Genomic DNA, 19,763 nt, shown 5'->3' on the forward strand with positions numbered 1-19,763 from the left:
TAATGTTTTAGACTACTTCAGTGTTTCCTGAATTTGGTGTAAACAGGATGAATGTTGCACAACTGCAGCTTCCTTTGGGTTTCTACTTTTTAACCAAGTCTGGTGATTTTAAATTGATACTACCTGGTTGCTATTTGGCCTTAAGCGGATCCATTTCACTACAGATAGCCATGTCCCTTATCACATTATGTTCTGTCTGCCTCTTATCAGAGTCTCTAGCTTGTGTAATATCTGGCTTTGCAGCTAACTCTCGTTTTTCTTCCTGGCTGCCCTGCAGACTCTCTCCTGTAACTTCATATCTTCATCCTTAATCATTTTCTGTGCCTTGGAATATTATTCATGCATGTTGAACTTTTCCACATTTTATGCTCTGAGAAACACAAACTCCAGTCCATGTGATTGTTGTTTTATTTGAAAGACCAACCTGGACGGAAGAAAAATTACGCACAAATTTAAACTTTTGCAAATACAGATGCAAGTCTGTTAGTATTTCTCTCTACCTGGTTTGGACATTAAATTTGTGCCATTTTGTTTTTGCAAAACACCTCAAGCTCAGCCAGGCTAGACGAGATGATATCGAAAGCATCTGTGAATTGAGGTTCAAGTCTTGTCGGAATGGCCCAGTCAAAGTATGTTTGTAGACAAAATAGTTCCGTTTTGGTTTCATTTGGTAAGAGGTCATCCAGGTCTTTGCTATGTGAGCCAAACTGCTAATGAAGCTTCTGACTTTCTGTCAACAATGATTTTCTTATTGGTGCTTTTGTCAGATTTTTGTGGTATTGTAAAGAATAATATGTGAATTGTATTTAAGGGCAGCAGAGTAAACAAGGTTGGCTACAAATGTTTGCCACACTTTTCAGACTTTAATTGCAATTTTGAAAGTAAAGTCATGTATCTTTTTCCTTCTGTTCCACATTTATGCACTAATTTTTGTTGGTCTACTGCATATTATCTCTAGTAAATATATTAAACTTTTTGCTTGTAGCCATGGCAACAGTGAAAAGATTCAGAGGTTGTGAATTGTTTCTCAAAGCATATTTTTCCGTTGTGTTCGCAGCTTTTGTTAGTTTCTTATATCAACGAGCATCTGCGTTCTCTGGAGGAGTCGCGCGGAGCCCTGCAGACAGAGGTGGAGGAGAACGCGGCCCTCGGGGAGGCGATGAAGCTGCTGGTGGGCGAGCGCTGTCTGCCAGTGGAGCTGGAGAGGTACAACCTGTTCATCGGGGACCTGGAGAGGGTGGTCAACCTGCTGCTGTGCCTTTCTGCCCGGCTGGCCAGGGTGCAAAACGCCCTGAGTGTCGTGGACCAACACACCGACGCTGAGGAGAAGGTAGGAAGCCGGTTTGTTCTTGTTGCTGTTGGAGTTTTGCTGTTTTTAGATTTTCATTTTTGCACTGCTTTGTTGTTATACGATGGGCTAATAGGGCTACATTAATTCAGTTCAGCTCAACTGAGTTAATTTATGGTGCTAATTAACAACAAATGTCATCTCAAGGTGCTTTGCAAAAAAAAAAAAAAGTAATAATATCAATTCAATCAAACATACATTCCAATTGATCCTAGTTATTAAACAGTACAGTATGCTCAATTAATTATTCAAAGTAGATTTAAAAAGAAAAAAAAAGAAAATTGTGAGAATAAAGTCATAGTATTGCCAGAATAATGTTGAAATAATGTATGAAAAAGGTGGCGAGAATAAAGTCATAATATTTCTGGAATAAAGTCATATTTTTACAAGAATAAAATTTTAATATTATGACTATTCTGACAATATTACAACTTTATTCTTGTACTTTTAATTCTCTTGTAAATTAAAAAAAAAATTCTTGTAGCACTTTGACAATTACAAGAGTTTAAAACATATTCTTGCACGCTATGTTTCTTAACATGGCATTAATACTACATTATCTTTTTTGTTTTATTTTTACGAATCTCTAACTAGTTTCGTCTTTGCTGTCTGCATAAAATATAATATACAATAAAGTTAAAAGATTATCAATGAGCGGAAGGTTTGATAATAATCAGCTAATGTCCTCCAAAGCCTACCATCAGCGCTGCATGTTATGTTTTCTTTTACGCTTCTGCCTGTCGCTCCTAATGCTGTTTACACATACACACTAATGCGTGTGAGTAAAAGCAGACAGTCAGCAGGTGGTTCTAAGGACACATTATTTTATGTAACCATGCAGCTCATTCAGAGCGCCTGGATAAACAACAAGCACAAGCGGCTCTGATGCCGTCAGCTTTACGCTGGTTGGGTTTACTTTTGCCAAATCAAACACAGCAGCAGGGAGAAGTTGAAGGGCAGCTCTGATGAAGTCAAGGCTTCTAACTGTGTGGAATGTATAAAATGCTCCTGAGTTTATCTGTATTTAATGACCAAGTTTTCTACCTTATCTGTTTCCAGGACAAACACTTTAATAGACTTTGGAGAATCGATTAACAAATATTATATGCATACTTTTTCTAAACCTTTAGGCTGATTTTTAAAACGAAAAACAAAGACATATTGCTTTTTTTTTTTTAATTAAACTGTCAGCCTTGTTGAGAAACATGAAACTTCCTGTCCCTTATTATCCCTTGTGATGTCATGACACCCCTCCTCCCCGCCCGTTTATTTCAGCTTCAGCTCATGTTTGCATGGATGCATTTGATTTCTAGATTTATTTTGAAAGCACTCATTGTTCATGTGTCTATAAGCTGGACATGACTGCAGAGTGTGCTGCACACACAGGGCTTGTTAGAGCCTCATTTGCTCTCTTGCTGTTATCAGCAACAGTGCTATTTACACTGACTCACCGAAACTCTGGTCCAGTTTCGATGCCATTTGTATCTACCCTGCCCTCTGTTGACATACGGACACACTGCAGCTTCTGACATGTGATGCTGCAACTTCCACATCATCTAGTTCCAATGAGAAAACCGCCTCCACAGTAACATTTTTTATATGGGGTTCTTGTACTGTTATAACTAAAACTTCAGCTTGTTGTATTTTTTTAGTTTTATGTGATATAACAGTTTTTAAATTAAAGAAAAACAACCAAGTTTTAATTTTCTTAAATACATAAGAGTCACAAAAGTGTTGCATGGAATTGATTTCAAGCTCTGGGTTATTATTCTGTCCTGCAATTACAGCTGCAAGGCTTTGGTTTATGAATTTATAGGATGTGCTGTCCTCGCCCTGAGTTTTCAATCTTTTCAGCCGCTAGACAGCCAGACAACGACGCTCCAATAACCAAACTTCTTTCTTTCTTTTTAGTTGTTTATTGAAGAGTGGCCTCTAACCACTACCATCACTTTGGCCATCGTAAAGAACATCAGCGCAGCGCAGCACATAGGATCTGAACATTTTGCTCTTTTGTCTTGTCAAAAAAGCCACCACCAGGTGTTCCCCAGATCCGCTGAATTTATGAGATTAAATCACCTGAAGTTGGACTTTCCTTACTGATAAGATGACTTCTGGAGGCTTCAGAGGTTTCAGAGTAAAATGTCCTGGATACAAATGCATGTCACTCTTTTGCTGCACAGTGTTAGAAAATCTTGCAGTGGCAATATATTAGTTGCGATAATTCCACATTTACCTCACTCCTAACTTTTCTGTTTTGAGTAAGAAACAGCAAGGGACGTTTATTTATGTAGTGAGATTGATACATAACTATAAAGAAACATAAAAGCACTGCAAAAATAATACATTAAGATGTTACAATACAGGCATTAAAAGATACAAACATTCTAATAATCCCTGTAACCTTTGGCGTGTTTGACACTAATCTGTGACAGGTGTGGGTTTCTACTGCAGTGAGACTCCATCAAACAGGTGGAAATTACATATCCATACAAAGTGTGAGCTTATGGCTAGTTGCAGCATTCTGCACAATGCTTTGTGGGATTCATTTTGCATAGTGACACCCCTAAAATATTAGACAGTCTAAAATATTAAATTCCAATAAGATGACAGGATTTAAAATCATTAAACTATATAAACACCTTTACAAATCACAATATAAACCTGGGCAAGGACCTTTGACGGTTTGAAGTCTAATGAGTCTGCTGTGCTCCATGCAGGAGTCTCTGGACAGTCGCCACCGCCTGCTGTGCAAACAGAGGGAGGATGCCAAAGATCTGAAGGATAACCTGGACCGCAGAGAGAACCTGGTCTCCACCTTCCTGTCGCGCCAGCTGTCCGCCGAGCAGCTGCAGGACTACCGGCGCTTCGTCCAGACCAAGGCCTCGCTCCTCATCCGCCAGAAGGACCTGGAGGAGAAGCAGAGGCTGGGAGAGGAGCAGCTGGAGGCGCTTTCCAACAGTCTGAACATGTGAAGGAACATTCACCGTGGCTCTGGTTGTCAGGCTTTTTGGACGTAATCCAATCATGACTCTTTTTTTTTCTCTCCCTCCTTTCAAGACTTTATGGAGGACAGAAATATCTGCTGAGAGTCAAGTGAACTTTTTCCGCCCATCTCGATTTGCACAAGCAGCAGTGTGCATTAAAACATGTCTTAATGTTGTACATTTGTTTTCACTTTAAGCAGAATTGAACTGTTTCAGTGTGCCTTGATATATATTATTGTAGCTGTTGGAACTTTTTATCTTAGAGCTGCTGTGCAGAAACTTGTAGTAATTCAGATACTGTCCTTTTGTTGTCCACTGAGATAATGGCCCTGCAGCCCTGTGCCTGCATCTGTGGAAACTTACGATAAGCTTTAAGACCGTCTCTGAACAGCGACGAGGCTTCAGTGGCCTGACGGAGGGCGGTGTGCTGTTCCAGAAAAATGTACTGTAGATGTAGAAGATTTAATATTCTTCTTTTTGGTTGTCTGTGTTTCTAAATGCATTTCAAATTAAGGTTCTAAAAACCAAAAGAAATAATAAGTTCAATGGAAAAAAAGCACTTTGTAAAGATACATGTATGCACATTAGATCAAACTGGAGTCTAAATAATTTGAAGTGAAAGCCTTACTCCATCCGTTAAAATGTTTTTTTTTCCTCTTCAGTTTAAAGGGCATTTATCATCACTTTTACAACTTTTCCTTTTTAACTTCAGGCTTGTATTCCATGACAGTTGCATTCATTTTCATGTCCGCAACAAATAAGTACATTAAATGCATAGCACAATCTTCACCAGAGGCAAAATTAATGACCGCAAAGTCTCCACAGTGAATATGTTGATAAAATGGAGATAATTAATCCAGTGAGGAGAAAGCGGAAATCTTGTCTCTGTCGGGTAACGTGGAGACATAATATACCGGCACTCATTAAAAACATTCTGTGGTGAACCCAGTCTGACTGTCATTTGTCACAGTTTATGTAATTTCTGCTCCACTTCTGACCAGCATTGTTATTGATCAGCAAACCAATTTCTCCCAACTGTCACCAGTAAAGTGTATGTTAATGAACTGCTTAGTTATTGTTCAAGTCTCACTTTTTTCATATAATCATACGTTTTACTTGTGAGCGTTCAAGAACACAATCTGACACAAACGCCTCGGTGTGTGGCTGTTGACTCTGTGTTGGTTCCAGCTGCATTATTGACTGTATCATGTCCCTTTTTCTGAGCTCTGCAATTTCTTTTACCCATAATTCCAAGAGTTTAATTCCATATAATCCCAGGGAAATTAAGGTTACCAATACATAGAGGGTTAGGTAAAATCCACCCTTCATATCTGTGTTCACTGTAGGATTTTTGTATCAAAAGTTCTTATTTTTTGTGTGTTGCCAATAAGTGACCACACATGCATTTGACACATTTAAATTAAAATGGCCTTTTTGTGTCAGGGAAATAATCCTTTGTATAATTTAAAGATCATTATCCATCTGTAGTAGCACCTTCCTGTTACCCATAAGGTTCTTTTTCTCAGAGACTGACTACCTGCTCTTCACTGCTGTAAAATAATTTAATAATTTGTAGGTGTCCTGACTACAAAACATGAAGAGTCTTGAATATTTCCTTACCCTAACTCACAAAAGCAGTTATCACGGAGTATTTCCTCTTATGTCCTTTTGCAGAAGCGACATCTTATACTTGAAACACTTTAATAGGTTTAATTTACTGCAGGTGTCTTTATTCCCAGCTGTCTTTTGGTACTTGAATCAAACAACCCATCTACATGCATTCGTACTGCATTTAGTTCAGCCATATTTGTGTCTATCAGTGACATCAGAGCTGTTGGATAACTTCCTGAACTCTGTTTTGTTTTATTTTGTCTGTGAGAGATCGTGAGTGTGTTCAGAAACTGATCCCCGTGTTATTTTCCCCTCAGGACGCATACCTGCTGGCTGCATTGTCTCCAATATTTAAATGTAGGAGGAAAAAGCTGAAGCTCTTCTACACTGACAGTTTTTGATTCAGTTTTGCCACCAGAAGACAAAAAAATTCTCTGGAGATTTTTACTTGTGTCCATCAAAGTTTTCTAAACAAACACATTTGTTTTGGTTTTTCTCACAGCTGAAGGCTGAAAAGGCCTTCATGCTGTTTTCTGTAGCTGGTTGGGATTTCTAAATTATGCAAACCTCCAACATTTTGAACAACCAAACAAAAAGACTTGAGGAAAGTCTTTTTGTTTGAAAGGAGGAGCAGTTTTTTCTATATTTTCCAGGTCCAGGCTTGTCCCTTTTAATCAAAACATTTGTTGTGAATATAGTTTAATAACTACAGATCTCTGATGTCAGAATGAAATAAATCTATATAAAAGCCAACTCAGAAAAACATTTTAACCCATGGTGAGATTGATCAGCAAACAATTCAAAATCTGTTTTCTCTGCTTTGTTTCACTTCCATTTTCTCTTGAGAGTTGTTTGTTTGTGCCTGTTTGGGGTTTTAAAAAATCCATGATGTTTGTAATATTGTGAATAAATTAAGGTTTCACTGTTCATCTGTGGGTTTTCATTTTATACTCCCTTCAATTTATATATGTGCTGCTACGACATCCAAACAGAGTAGATATTTATTCCAATGATTTCCCAAACCTTTGAGATAATTTTGCTCCAAACACTAGATAAGCCTTTTTGTACAGTACAAGACGTGCAGATAAATTAACTAACCACGGGTAATATGTGGTTAGTCTGGTTGCCTTTTTGTGTAGGAGGCAGATTTTTCCATAGCAAGGGGAAATGAGACACTCTTCCTGTTACACAAATGACCTTATTAAATTAATGGTATGGCACGGGATATTTGGTTCAGTCAGTCAGCTGGGTAGGACATAGAAAAGAGACAGAGAGGCAAACAAACAACAAAAACTGGTGGTGTTTACTTAATACTGGCAATATTAATAATAAAACATAAACTACATAACTAGAAAGACACCAAATGTGTTCACTGCACCCAAAGCCACATGAGCAGCAAAGAGAGATTTGTTCTACCTGCTGCTGTATGCTTCATGTGTTTTTGTAATTGTGTGTGTTGAATATTTGTGTTTATATGCAACTGTGTATTCATGTATAAGAAAAGTTTGCAGTAAACTGATGACTTAAATCAGAGCTCGCTTCTGCCCTCTGCTGGCAAATCAACACACTGCTTTTTAAAAGAGACTCAGGAAATAAAGTTTCTCATGTACATTTTAGTATTTTATACAATAAGAGGAATCAAACAACAAAATAAAAGAGCATGAAACTTTAAAAAGTAACCATAAAGAAGATCCAGCTGCTTTCAATATATGAACATATTTATAATTGTTCCACTTTTTCACAATAAACCTGAACTTTAATGCAATTTACTCAACTCAAACTTAAGATGATAGATCAACACAAAGTAGCTGCAAAGTGGAAGGGGAATGACTTATGATTTTAAAAGGCTTCACAAATATAATCTGAATTATGTGGCAGGCTTTTTGATTCAGTTCCCTTTACCCTCGTCCCACTAAATAAAATCAACTGCAGCTGCTTTCAGAAGTGAAGCTAATGTAGGAGCTAATTATGTGTGATTTAAGTCACACTTACAGTTTGGCACAAAGAAAGTCGGTGGCATAGCAAATACATGGAAGAAAGTTCTTTCACCAAAATTGACCTTTTGGGTCAACATTTCAAACTCGATGTGTTGAAAACGGATACTCCACATCACCCTGAACATGACTATACGGTGAGGCATAGTGGTGGCAACATCATGCTGTGGGATGTTTGTTTTCAGCAAAAACTGGGATAGCTGGAAAAATGGATGCAGTTGGTCAAATATCAAATCTATTTTTTTGCAGTTATTTTCTCCAAAAGGCTTGGAAAGTAAGTGTATTTCTATAACACCATTCACACATGATGTAAGTGATTTCCATGAAAGTTAAAGGTCACTTTTGTTTCAGGAGGTAAAATGATTAAAGATTTAATGATTTAGTGAGTCAAGTTGAGGAAACTGAATGTTTGAAAACCTCAAAGGTGAAAACAAATCATAAAAAACAAGCCTGTGAACTCCTCCATAAATAGCTACCCGACTGTTTAATACAAAGAGCCGTGCATGCAGGTTAAACAGTGAGATGCAGATAAAATGTGAGGCATGTTGACAGGTATATTGTTGAACTTTGAACAGTCATGGCAGCAGCTTCCGCCTCCCGGTCTGTAAACAGGGCTAATTATCTCCAAGCCCAACCTGAGAGTTCAGTCTGCAGGTTCCATGTAAAATTTCTGTCTTTCCTGCTGCTTTTTTCTGGCCTCACCAAACTGGTAATGAAAAGGAAGAGGAAGGAGGATGAACTGCAAAAGCAACAAAACAACAAAACCTGAAATAACAGTAGCAGTAGAGAAGACAAGGAGCTTAACTGGGGGATTTTTCAAAAACAAGATATTTGTTGGAGTTACAGCCTTGAAAACAAACCACGGGATGAAACCCTAAAGCTGCAGCAGACAAAATATACACAACAGATGATTCAGGTACTCAGATCTGCTTCAAGGCTCAGGTTTCAGTCTGAACTCTGAACTCTCCACCCACAGGAATGTCAGCACACCTTGAGTGAGCCTCCCACCCCTGATAGTCAGTCATTAGTCGCCACACCCAGGAAGATTAACCGAAGATTGTACTCAGACTAAACAAATGTGAAGACGTGGATCAGCAGAAGACAAAACAGCCTGAAAATTCTTCTTTATATTTAGCTTTTGTTTAGCTCTGGTCACGTTTCTTGCCTTGTTGTTAAACTTTGCATCAATCTTTTGCTATTGTTTGTCTGTCTGGAAGTAATTGTGTCTTCTCATGCTTGCTGGATGATGATTTTAAATGATTTTTTGGAAATCCTGGTTGTTTCTGGTTTTCAGTGCCGGCTCAAGATTTAACGGGGGCTTAGGCAGAATTTGATTTTGGGCTCCAATTCTAGTTTACCTTATCTATATTAAAAAAACAAAACAAAAAAACAAACAAACCACTATTTAAGATAGTTCAGAGCAGGTTATTTTTCTGACAGATTCATTGGAAAGACCAATCAGAGTACAACATTTCAGTTGGTAGAGAAGAGCCAATTGCTATTTATGAAATCATTTTGTTCTTTTTGAGAAATCACACATTGAGTCGGCCATGGTGGTTACTTTGGGTCTCATACAGTTTTATTTTACTTCACACTGCTAGAGCCACTTGATATTTATTGTTAACAGGGAACCTTCAGCGTCTGGCTTGCTAGGATAATGGAAAAACCGCAAGCATAGGGGTTACAGTGTTTTTATTATGGCATCACAAAAGGGCAGCTGCTTTGAGCAAGTACAGATAAAATACTTTAAACCAAAAATTCCCTGTCTAAGGCTATTACTGGAAACTTAATGTTCTGGTATATCCTGGTAAAATTTAGAGAAAACACATTTTAGAACAATGTGTCCTCTCTAAATTTGGCCTGAAAAAAGACAGACAATGTTTTAACTCCACTTGCATGTGCTTTTCTATGCATCTCCAATGAAAGTTTGACCAGGAAATTGACTCCCATGAAAAACTCTCTATACCTCAAAACTGCAAATAAAACAAAACTCAAGCGGAACAAAGCAAAACAACTATAAAGCATGACTTGTTTTTCTGAAGGAAAAGCAGAAAAAACTGCTGTACTCCTTCCTGTTAGCATGTCATGAATATCTGTACATGTCCAGCATAAAAATCTGTATATGTGCTTTAGTTTGTTGTTTAGTTTCTGTTTTGGAGCCAGAAAGTTTGAACTTTCCAAAACATTGATAGTAAAATAAAATAAACATGAACTAAATTCAAAATGACCCTAAATATGCAATTATTTATATGATGTGAAATACTGATAGTACATCAGACTCAGTCTATGTTTAGCAGCATCTCTTTTCTGGAAAAAGCCATTTTGATTTTACAACATGAACTCTTTGAGATCAATAGAAAGTACTTCTAGCTCAGTGTTTCTGTGCTCGACTATATGAATTTCCTGAATGAAGCTATGTCTACTCTTCATTTCTATTCCTTAGGAAGTATTCTTGGCTCAGTGTTTCAGTTTAGCTGTGTCCCTTTCCTGATTAAAGTCACTTAAAGATTTTGCGTTCTTATAGAAAGTGTCCCTATCTCAGTGCCACCACTTTTTTTCTGAGAGGAAGCCATTATGAAAATCTTGTTAGGTGCCTTCATATGACATTTGTTGTGGATGGTGCCATTAAAAAAATAAAAAAATCTGTACTCTCAAATGTAAAAATGGTATACCTTCCTTCCCTCATTCTGCTCATCCCAGCTTATTTTTCCTCATAGCTGCCCCAGAAAAGGACATTTACGTAACAAAACCTTCGGGCGAGGAGATGACCTGTCATCTTGACGCAGGAACAATGAAGGCTGCCGGGGAAGTGACATCATAAGTCACAGAAGAGGCAGCAGGGAGGGAGAGGATTTTTCCCCCCTGCAGACTTCTCCGTAGCTCCAGGCTGCTGGCCATAAAGTATGACGATACAGTTAGCTCTGTAGCTTCCAGCTGCACATGAACACACCAAGCCCCAGTCAGCTGCTCATCAGCCTGAATCACAGCTGTCCCAACAAGCCGAACAATATTTCAGAGAAATCTTGGCACCGAGACGCACAACAGATTTGAGGAAAACCCGGGCAGCTTTTAATAAATGACCCGCTTTAAAGCGTTTAGCCAGATTTAATATACTTTACATCAAAATGCTTCAACTCAGTGACTTGGAATATCTTAAATATTATAATTATGTATTTTTTTGTTACAGAGGGAGTTAATATTTTCATGCATTTCACTGACATTTTGATTTATGAGTGAATTTTCTTGCTGATAAAGAGTTGGATTCACACATAAGTCCCACATTTTGATTCTCTCCTTTTGTAATCGCCCCGTTTGTTCATCTCTGACTAAACAATTCAAGAGGCGAAACATGTCAAGTCTTGATTTGCAAATGTTTCTCATGCAAGTAGATTCCAAACGGCAACAACAATTCTTTCTGGAGCTGAAATGATTGCAAACTGATTAAAATATCCACAAAAATAATGTAAAGAGTCTGTAAACACCACCTTAAAGGTTTCTTATTCAGTCATCTTTTGAACAGGACATCCGTTTTTCAGGATATTGCCAAAATTTAGTGATTTCATATCAATAATTGGCTATAGATTGCTTTATTATAACTGTAGTTGTCAATATGTTTCATTGTTTTAGAAGCAGCAGGCTGCTGAAAAATTAAATAAAGTGACGTTTCCATCATTCATCAGCACACAGAAGCGTTAGACGTCAGTCTGTGTCTGAAGCCAGAGGCGTCTTGCTCCTCACTGTTGTCCTCGCTCAGAGAGTAAAGTCCGGACCTCTGATTGGGTTTCTTTTTGTGGCTGATCACCGCTGGCTGGAAGAGACGGCTAATGGAGTACAGACCCCTGGAGAGGTCTGGCAGCACGTCCTGCTCCTCTCTATGGGACAGAGGGTCCGTTGCCTGAGGTTGGGTCGGTGCTTTGGGCTCCATCAGCATCTCCTTGACAATTTTAGAAATGCCCTTGTGCAGGTAGTGGCATGGCCTTTTGCCACAGTTGTCCCTGATCCTGACGTTGGCCCCGAATTCGCCCACCAGCATGGCCATGATGTACTCTTGGTCATGCTGGGCAGCTATGTGTAGAGGAGTGTAACCCCCGTGGGATTTTGCGTTGATGTCGATGGTGACCTTTCCCTCCCGGACCATGTCCAGGACCACAGAGAGCATTTTACTGTTCCCACACTTGGCTGCCCAGTGCAGGACGGTGAACCCCGAGATGAAGTCCTTCTTCTGCGCAAGGTGGCAGTCGCCGAGCAGCAGGCCGTGAACGTGGGTCCAGTGGCCCGCAGCACAGTTCACCAGCCACTCGTGCTCCGTCTGCTCCAGGGGGAACATGGAGGAAATCCTTGAGTCTTTGGGTTCCTCCGTCACCTTGGAGCTCCTTGCTGCCCTCCTCAGCTGGGGCGAACAACTCTCCACCGAGGACGGCTTCCTCTTAGTCTTCGGGGTGTCTGCTTTTTGACTGTAGGGAGGTTCTTCTGGGCTCACCCTCAGTTTTTGGATCTCCACCCTGGTAGAAACAGGTATTCTCAGAGGAAGACCATAAGGTTTGCTCTGGGCCCTGACTTCATCGTTCTCCTTCCTGTTAAAATGAAAATTCATCATCCTTTTAAGCTTGACCTCCTCACATTTGCTCCTCTGCAGAGCCAGCTCTATGGGAGATAAATATGCAGGATTTCCCCCAGAAGCAGCTAATTCTTCTGAGTTGTCAGTCTTTTCATCTTGCACATCTGGAGCCTGCTCCTGCTCCCCTGACACATCTGTATTTCTATCATCATTACCGTTTTCGGTCGTTTGGCTCTCTCCGAGAAAATGCCGGTACGTTTTTCTGAGGATAACGAACCGGGTCCCGTCGATCGCTTTGACGAAGGCGACATTGTTCACTAAAGTCTTGAAGAGCTCTCTGTTCCGATCCTTCTCGGCCGGATCGACACAGTCCACTGAGGATTTAAAGTGTGCCTCCAGATCAGATTTCTTCACTTTGCCCCCCTCAGCCGCTAGCAAAGAAATAATGGATTCCTTTGTTAAATCCATGAATAAAACTCTTAAAGCCAGAACAAAAAGAAGAAACTTGAGTTCCACAGCCGCGCCGTTCAGACACCTGGCTGCTCTGTTCTCCTCCCTCTCTACCTGGGGGAGTTTCTCTATTGGGCAAGGTGTGGACGTGGAAATGATTTGAATAATATACCCAGGTGTTTTCAAAAGAAAGTGAACCGGTAGGACGTTTAATGCTTCATGAGAAGACTAAAACATTAACTAATTTCATGTGAATAAATGTAAAAGGTGGAATTTCTCCTACATAAGAAAAGAATCGATTAAACTTTTCCGCATGGATTGAAGTCTTTTTCCCCCTTGTGTGAAAATCAGCCTACAATATGTCACATGACGGCTTAATTATCCACTGATTGGCTGTAACCAGTTGTAAGCTCAGTCTTTGAACGCATTTGTTCATTTAAACGTAACAATGCATTTCTAGAAAGAATTATTGCACATAAATTAGCCCAAAACATTTTGATAACCTCACATATTTGTGCTGTCATATCATATATCAGCTCCTGCCCTGGCTTGCACTATAATGACATTCCTGAACTGAAAGGGAGGGTCTGATAAGAAGAGGCCATATTGAAACCAATGATGTGCCGCCCGTACCCGAGCCGATTCTTTGTGCTGATTCATTTAACGAAATGAGAAAGAACTCGTGTTCTTTTCAACACAAACTTAAGTTGTACATTTAGTTTTACTGAAAATTTCAATATTCCAGGCCAATAATAATAAAATTCTCACATAGCCATGTTGGCTTAACAAAAAAGCCCACACATGAACTGTGCAATTCAACTTTATTGTTGCTATGCTTCCCCCCCTCACAGGTCTCTGCGGCTGTCTCTTTATCTTTTACATTGTTGTCTGCCAAACATTTCCTTCCACTCAATTTTACTTTCAAATTCACTTTGTGGAAATCTCTGTTTTAATTTGCACAGAGACTACAGATGGAAACTAGATTAAGCTAAATCTGGTGCAAAGTATTTTTTATTAATGTTTTTATCTACACTAAATTATATAGTTCCTATAGTTCAAAGAGCACCAGATTTAAGTAGACAGTTTTGGTGAGCTATATTTCTTTTACACTTGCAAATTACAGTTGGGTGATGTCCATCAACTTCAACGGTTTTAGTCCTTGTCTTCCAATAAAGGAAAATTTACAAAACTTATTGTCTCTAAAAATTATTATAAATCTACTAACATACCCTGAAATGTTTTTTCATTCATTCAATAAACACACATTACATTTAATAATTATGCTCAGCCATGAATGAAAGTTTATACTCTGTCTCCAGGAGGTCAGACAATCATTAGCTCAAGTAATCACATTGAAGGTCATGCAGTCAGTTTCTCTTTCAGTTCCAAGCATTCTGCAAAAGGTGTGTAAATCTTTACCAGCACAGAATTTACAAGACAAAACATGAGATTAAGCAATGTTTCTACCAAGCCATAGCTTTGACATTTAATGGATTTTAAATATCTCAGATTATTAAATAGTACAGAACTCACAGATTGCCTTATAAGGATATGGATTTATTTATTTTTTTTGGCTTAGACCATTCAAAAGTCCAATCCTGGTTCAAAGTAATATTTGTTGTAGAAACTCGTAGCAGTCTATTCTCTCTGGCATTCAACATGTCAACAAACATAGGTTGACTTGTTGCCATGGGTTTAAGAAACTCATTTGTTTTAAGCTGTCAATTTAATTTCTAGCTATATCAAACATAACACAGAATTACTGTGTTCAAATTAGTTTACCAAAGATGGCTTCCACACAAATTACAAGAATTAAATATACAGTCATTTCAATAAATTAGACTGTACATACAAGTCTCATTGTATGTCAGATTACAAGTACATTATGAAATTAACAACCTTTAAGCAGATATTAAACATACTTTTCATCTAGCTTACATTTCTGTTTTTAAAAATCTTTTTTTATTAGTCAGATGTAATATTCTAATTTTAAATGATTTCCTCAGCTGTAAGTGAAAAATCATCATAATTAATAGAAGACTTTAAAAAATACCCAGCTGTGTGTAATTAATCTGTATAATGTATACCCCACAAAAAATAGGTTTGGGAACTGAAGTCGTCTCTTTTTCAGGAGCTAAGCCAAATGATTCGGATCTCTGAACGGAACTGAAATTCCCATCACTAATTGAAACGTGTTCGTCACGAACAAAGATCTAAACTATGTCAAGATAATCACACCCTTTCTTTAAGTTAGGCACAGGTCTTCGTAAACGTTTTAATGCAAAATTAACGATACTCTGTTTTGGACGAGTCGGGGGATGTTGTTATATATATAAAAAACAGGTAAACCCTAAAGCTAATGTAACACACAATAAGCTGTAATATTTGTGACCAGAATATTACTCAAGTGCAAAGCGGATGATTTCAACAATTTGCAAACGGTTCAATTTTACCTTTATTTATCAGATTTTTTTTTATTTAATTTTTTTTAATGTTTTAAGACCGCCTCTCGGGTAAAGATGAATAAAATGACCGATCGACGATCAAACAAGGCAGCAGGGAACCATCTTGTCTCGGTTCGCCTCCGCCTTGTGTCCCTCTGTTCCCATCCCTGTCAGCTCGCCTTCAGTTAGTTTAGCAGGCTAAGTAAGGAGAGAGGAGGGCTGTTCCCTTTCGTCTCTGCTCAGTCTGCTGCTCAGCACGCCGTCAACACACATTCCACACCATGGCTGCCACGGACGTGGACATATTTTCGGTAAGCAGATGTCACTACGCTTCGTGTTTAGTCCTGTCAGAGGAGCAGAAAACAGTAAAAGTGCAGCGTTTAGGAGGAGCGCTTGGTTGGTTGTCGTAAATATACGAGTGTGAAGCTAAGCCTCCCCCGCTTATGGAGCCTGTTCATCAGCGCCTGACGAGATGGTGGAAGTGATTTCTGCGACGGTGACTCAGTGGGTTTGTCGCTGTTAAGTCTAATCAATGTGGCTGCAGTTTTCTACCCATGCATGTTTGGTTTGATGTGCGTTAGTATTATTCTAACATTAACGGTTAAATGAAGTGCCTTCAAACATAACAGCAAGGAAAGAGAGCAACCGACACTGTCAATGTGGATAGTTGCAGATGAAAGTCCTCCCTGTTTTAAATTGGAATTTATTTGCTGCTTTGAATTGTAGACTCATTGGAACCAGGTATGCTCAAAGTGCTTTCAAAAGATTCAGTTTCACCTGAAACTGAATCTTTGCACATAACTTACACAGAGATCATGTATGCAACTTAAAAAAATACTTTATATTTTTATTTAAAGTACTGGCATTAATCTCATAATGGTCAGATTAAACGCCAGTTACTTACCTTAATAGTCCCATATTTTAAGCCTAAAGGTCATGTTCATTTTTCTAGAACATTGTTTCCCAACCTAACCCTGAATGTTTTAGATGTTTCCCTGCTTTAACACACCTGACTCAAACATTGCTGTTCAGCCAAACCTCTTAATGAGCCATTAATTGAAGTCAAGTGTGACTTGAGAACCAGCATTGGGAAACACTGCTGTAGAATGTGAAATTAAATTATTTTAAACAACTTTAGGTAAAGTTTAAAATAAAGTTAATTGTGTTTTTTTTAATTAACAACAGACCTGGTTTGGGCTGGAGAAGTATGTAGTCAATCAAGTCACTTGATTTTATTTTGTATGTTTGTGTCTGAAAATATGAACACCATTTGAATAATACAAAAAAGCTATTATAGGAAGAAGTGTGAAATGTTAAGATGTGTGTGTATAAACCTTTTTTGTTGTGAGAGCTGTCTGCTGTGCTACTTTTAGTACGGACTTTGTTTCAGTTTGTTTATTTGAAGCAATTTTCTGTTTCTATTTGGCAATGTTTGCTTTCCGATACATAGACACCAAAGTTTGAAAGAACTATGGTTTCAAAACTGCTAAAAATGTCTTGTTATGCACTGGAGTTATCTTGGACTGTATGGAAGTAGAGCAGCACAACACTGCCCCTTCTCTACTGTTTGTTGTGCACTGCTGGTTAGCTGGCTTAAAGAAGACTACAAGATGGTTTTGTTGCTTACAGGAAAGACAAATTCAGCAATTACAAAATATTCTGGTTTGAAAAGTAAAGTAATCTAACTAATCCATCTTGTTGTGGCTGAGTTACTGTGCGAGTAGCGCAACAGCAAAAACATGCTCAGACCTGAACCTTCAGAATTGCATAAAGACAATTACAAAAACCCACCTGTTTAGAGTTGCCTTTGATTAGGAGTAACTGGAACATTGATCAATATTTTTAATGCCTATTAGCTTGATAATTTTGATGATGGCATTTGACACAATGTAATGTTTATTGCTTGGTTTATAATTGATGTGTACAATGTTTTTATGATGTAAAGCACTTTGAACTGCCCTGTTGCTGAAATGTGCTATACCAGTGGTCCCCAAACTACGGCCTGATCGGCCCGCCTCCACATTTGGTCCGGCCCCCTGAACAATACCAGAGAGCATTTAGATTTTCTTTTTCATATACCGTATTTTGCGGTCTATAAGCCGCTACTTTTTTCCTAAGCTTTGAATTATGCGGTTTATAGCCCGGTGCAGCTTACATGTGGATTTTTCTTCAACCACCAGGTTGAAGAAAAATCAACCTGGTGGTTGATTTTTCTTTAGCAGAAAGAATCTTCTTTCTGCTAAAGAAGATTCACTTCTTTAGCAGGAAGTGAATCATTGGAAGTTGACATTGGAAATAAAAGAAGAAAGCGCCCATTAAAACGGAATTAGGTTTTAATAGGGAATTGAAATTTGAGAATGTTGATCAGTTAAATAGCATTGAAGGGAAGAAGAAGATTATGAAATAAGAAGGGAGGGGAAGAAGATAAAATAACTAAAGCTGTATTTATCGGTATTATATGTTGTATCTAGTTCAGTTTTTCAATCTGATTTGGTGGCGATAATTTTGTTAATCTAAATAGAAGTTAGATGGCATTACAAATTCTAAATTTTTATAAACAATACAACAAACACATGATCTGTCAGTATCTTACAGAGTAATTTGTACTTATTAATCCAGCTAAATGTAATTTGCATTTAAATCTTGTTGAATAAAAGATACTGTAGTAGACATGAAAATGTTTACTGTATAATTTTTCCATGCACACTCACGCAACGGCTGCCAGTGTAACCATAGGGACTTAACACAATCCTCCAGTAACATACTATAGAACAGTGTTTCCCAACCCTGGTCCTCAAGGAACACTGTCCTACATGGTTTAGAGGTTTCCCTGCTTTAATGTGCCTAATTCAACTGATTGCAGTTCAGCAAACGCCTGTTAATCAGTCATGGATTGAAATCAGCTGGACTGAAGCAAGGAAATACCTAAAACACGCAGGACGGCGTGCCTCGAGGACCAGGGTTGGGAAACACTGCTATAGAATATGCACAGGGTCTCCCATTGGCTTATAGTAGATGCTATTGAAACTTTTCTTCAGTGACACAAAAGAGAGAAAAAATAAATTTCATTCTTTAGTTTAAATTATTACTTAGTAATTTTATGTATGTTTACAGTGTGTAGATATTCTAGTCAGATGCTGAATCACTCAGCCTTTCTCTACAGAGGACATATTTTCAGATTGGGTTGGATCTTGTTTTACGCGGATTGTAATAATGAGCGTTGCCAGTCAGGTGTGACCCAATGGAAACAGCAGCAGGGTGGGACAGTTTATAGAAAACACCAGTAACGCTGTAATAATAGTAGCAGAGAGAATTTCATAGAGTGGCTGGCGCAAACGACCGGGATTTAAACAGTGGGGATTAACTTTTTTGGCAGATGCTTGAAAAGGTTCTTGAATTGGACAGTAAGCAGCACAGAGATCCAGGGATAAAGAGATTAAGTTCACACTCCGGGCCACTCCTACTTAGTGGCTTAGTGGTGCAACACGTCGTCAAAGAAGAAAGGAGCCGATCCAAAAAAGAGAGAACCCGATATTGCTCAATCAGTACTTTTTAATTTAGGTCCAGCACTCGTTCCAGGAGATCTTGCAGACTGGTGATTTTTATAGATGTATATTTTAATGTCTCTCTTGGAATACAAAAGCAGAGGATTGATTGGAGGGAAATGCTGAGAAAGCAGGGGAACAGGCCAGAGTTTGCAGCTGCCTGACTGACTTCCTGTCTGACTTTGAACGAAGTGAGACCACATTGAACAAACTGTCATGCCCTCTTGCCTGACTGCGTAAAGCGAGGGCTGTTAATTATGTGCAGCTATTGATAGAGACATGCGGCTTGTCAGACTGTAGGTCCACATCGACCCCATCTGATGGAAATGGCAACTTTGGGATGAATTTCTGAGCAGGATGCACGGGAGGCGATTGATTGACCCCGACTGACCAGTAACTTTTACTGTTTTCATTTAGTAGCGGCATCTGATTGTGCATCGTATAAATGGTTATGTAATAAAATGCCCCACTACACATCCAGCGTGTACAGTGCTTGCTGACCATGAAGAGCCTTGCCCTGGAGTCTTGCATGCATAAAATAAAATTAGCTTCATTGAGCGCTTAAAGCAAAGAGACAAGGAACAAGGAAGTGTTCATGTGTGCTCTACTTTGAGGTCCATTCTGAAAACTCACTAGTTTTATGCACCAAAACAAGTGGGAAGAAATTTGCTGTATATTTCAGGTCCGATTGTACAACAGATACTGATGTTTGTGGGTTGTTTGTGTTCTTGGCTGCATAGGAAATATAAAATCCAGAGGTTTCCTGAGGCAAATTCATCAACCATCATAACGCTGATGGAGAGTGACAGCCCAGATGTAGCGTCTTTAG

General features: G+C 38.7%; 3 protein-coding genes across 7 annotated transcripts in view; 2 read left to right on the plus strand and 1 right to left on the minus strand.

The window, feature by feature from the left end:
* shroom1 (shroom family member 1) overlaps positions 1–6,870 on the plus strand; it is a 32,427-nt gene extending 25,557 nt beyond the window's left edge. For all 4 annotated transcript variants that reach the window (XM_007562033.2, XM_007562034.2, XM_007562035.2 and 1 more), the window contains exons 8-9: positions 1,058–1,330; positions 4,066–6,870. In XM_007562033.2, coding sequence (XP_007562095.1) covers positions 1,058–1,330; positions 4,066–4,320 — 528 coding nt within the window. In that variant the 3' untranslated portion in view covers positions 4,321–6,870. The remainder of the gene's footprint in view (positions 1–1,057; positions 1,331–4,065) is intronic.
* Positions 6,871–8,146: 1,276 nt separating this feature from the next.
* septin8a (septin 8a) overlaps positions 8,147–19,763 on the plus strand; it is a 47,919-nt gene continuing 36,302 nt past the window's right edge. Inside the window, exon 1 of one of the 2 annotated variants that reach the window (XM_007562037.2) lies at positions 8,147–8,211. Coding sequence is in view for 1 of the 2 variants with exons in the window: in XM_016676371.1 (XP_016531857.1) it covers positions 15,671–15,700 (30 nt within the window). In the remaining variant the exon portion in view is untranslated. Of the gene's footprint in view, positions 8,212–15,532; positions 15,701–19,763 lie in introns of those variants that run through there. The other variant, XM_016676371.1, reaches the window with a different exon arrangement.
* sowahaa (sosondowah ankyrin repeat domain family member Aa) lies at positions 11,023–13,185 on the minus strand. Its single transcript, XM_016676372.1, has one exon. It carries the CDS (start codon positions 12,961–12,963, stop codon positions 11,614–11,616), a length of 1,350 nt encoding a protein of 449 aa, XP_016531858.1. The 5' UTR covers positions 12,964–13,185; the 3' UTR covers positions 11,023–11,613.

This window comes from Poecilia formosa, unplaced genomic scaffold (genome assembly GCF_000485575.1).
Source record: "Poecilia formosa unplaced genomic scaffold, Poecilia_formosa-5.1.2 Scaffold133, whole genome shotgun sequence".
Taxonomy (NCBI): domain Eukaryota; kingdom Metazoa; phylum Chordata; class Actinopteri; order Cyprinodontiformes; family Poeciliidae; genus Poecilia; species Poecilia formosa.

Bases quoted from the DNA above. Each gene is read 5' to 3' on its own strand.
- sowahaa (XM_016676372.1), bottom strand. From the start codon at position 12,963: ATGGATTTAACAAAGGAATCCATTATTTCTTTGCTAGCGGCTGAGGGG.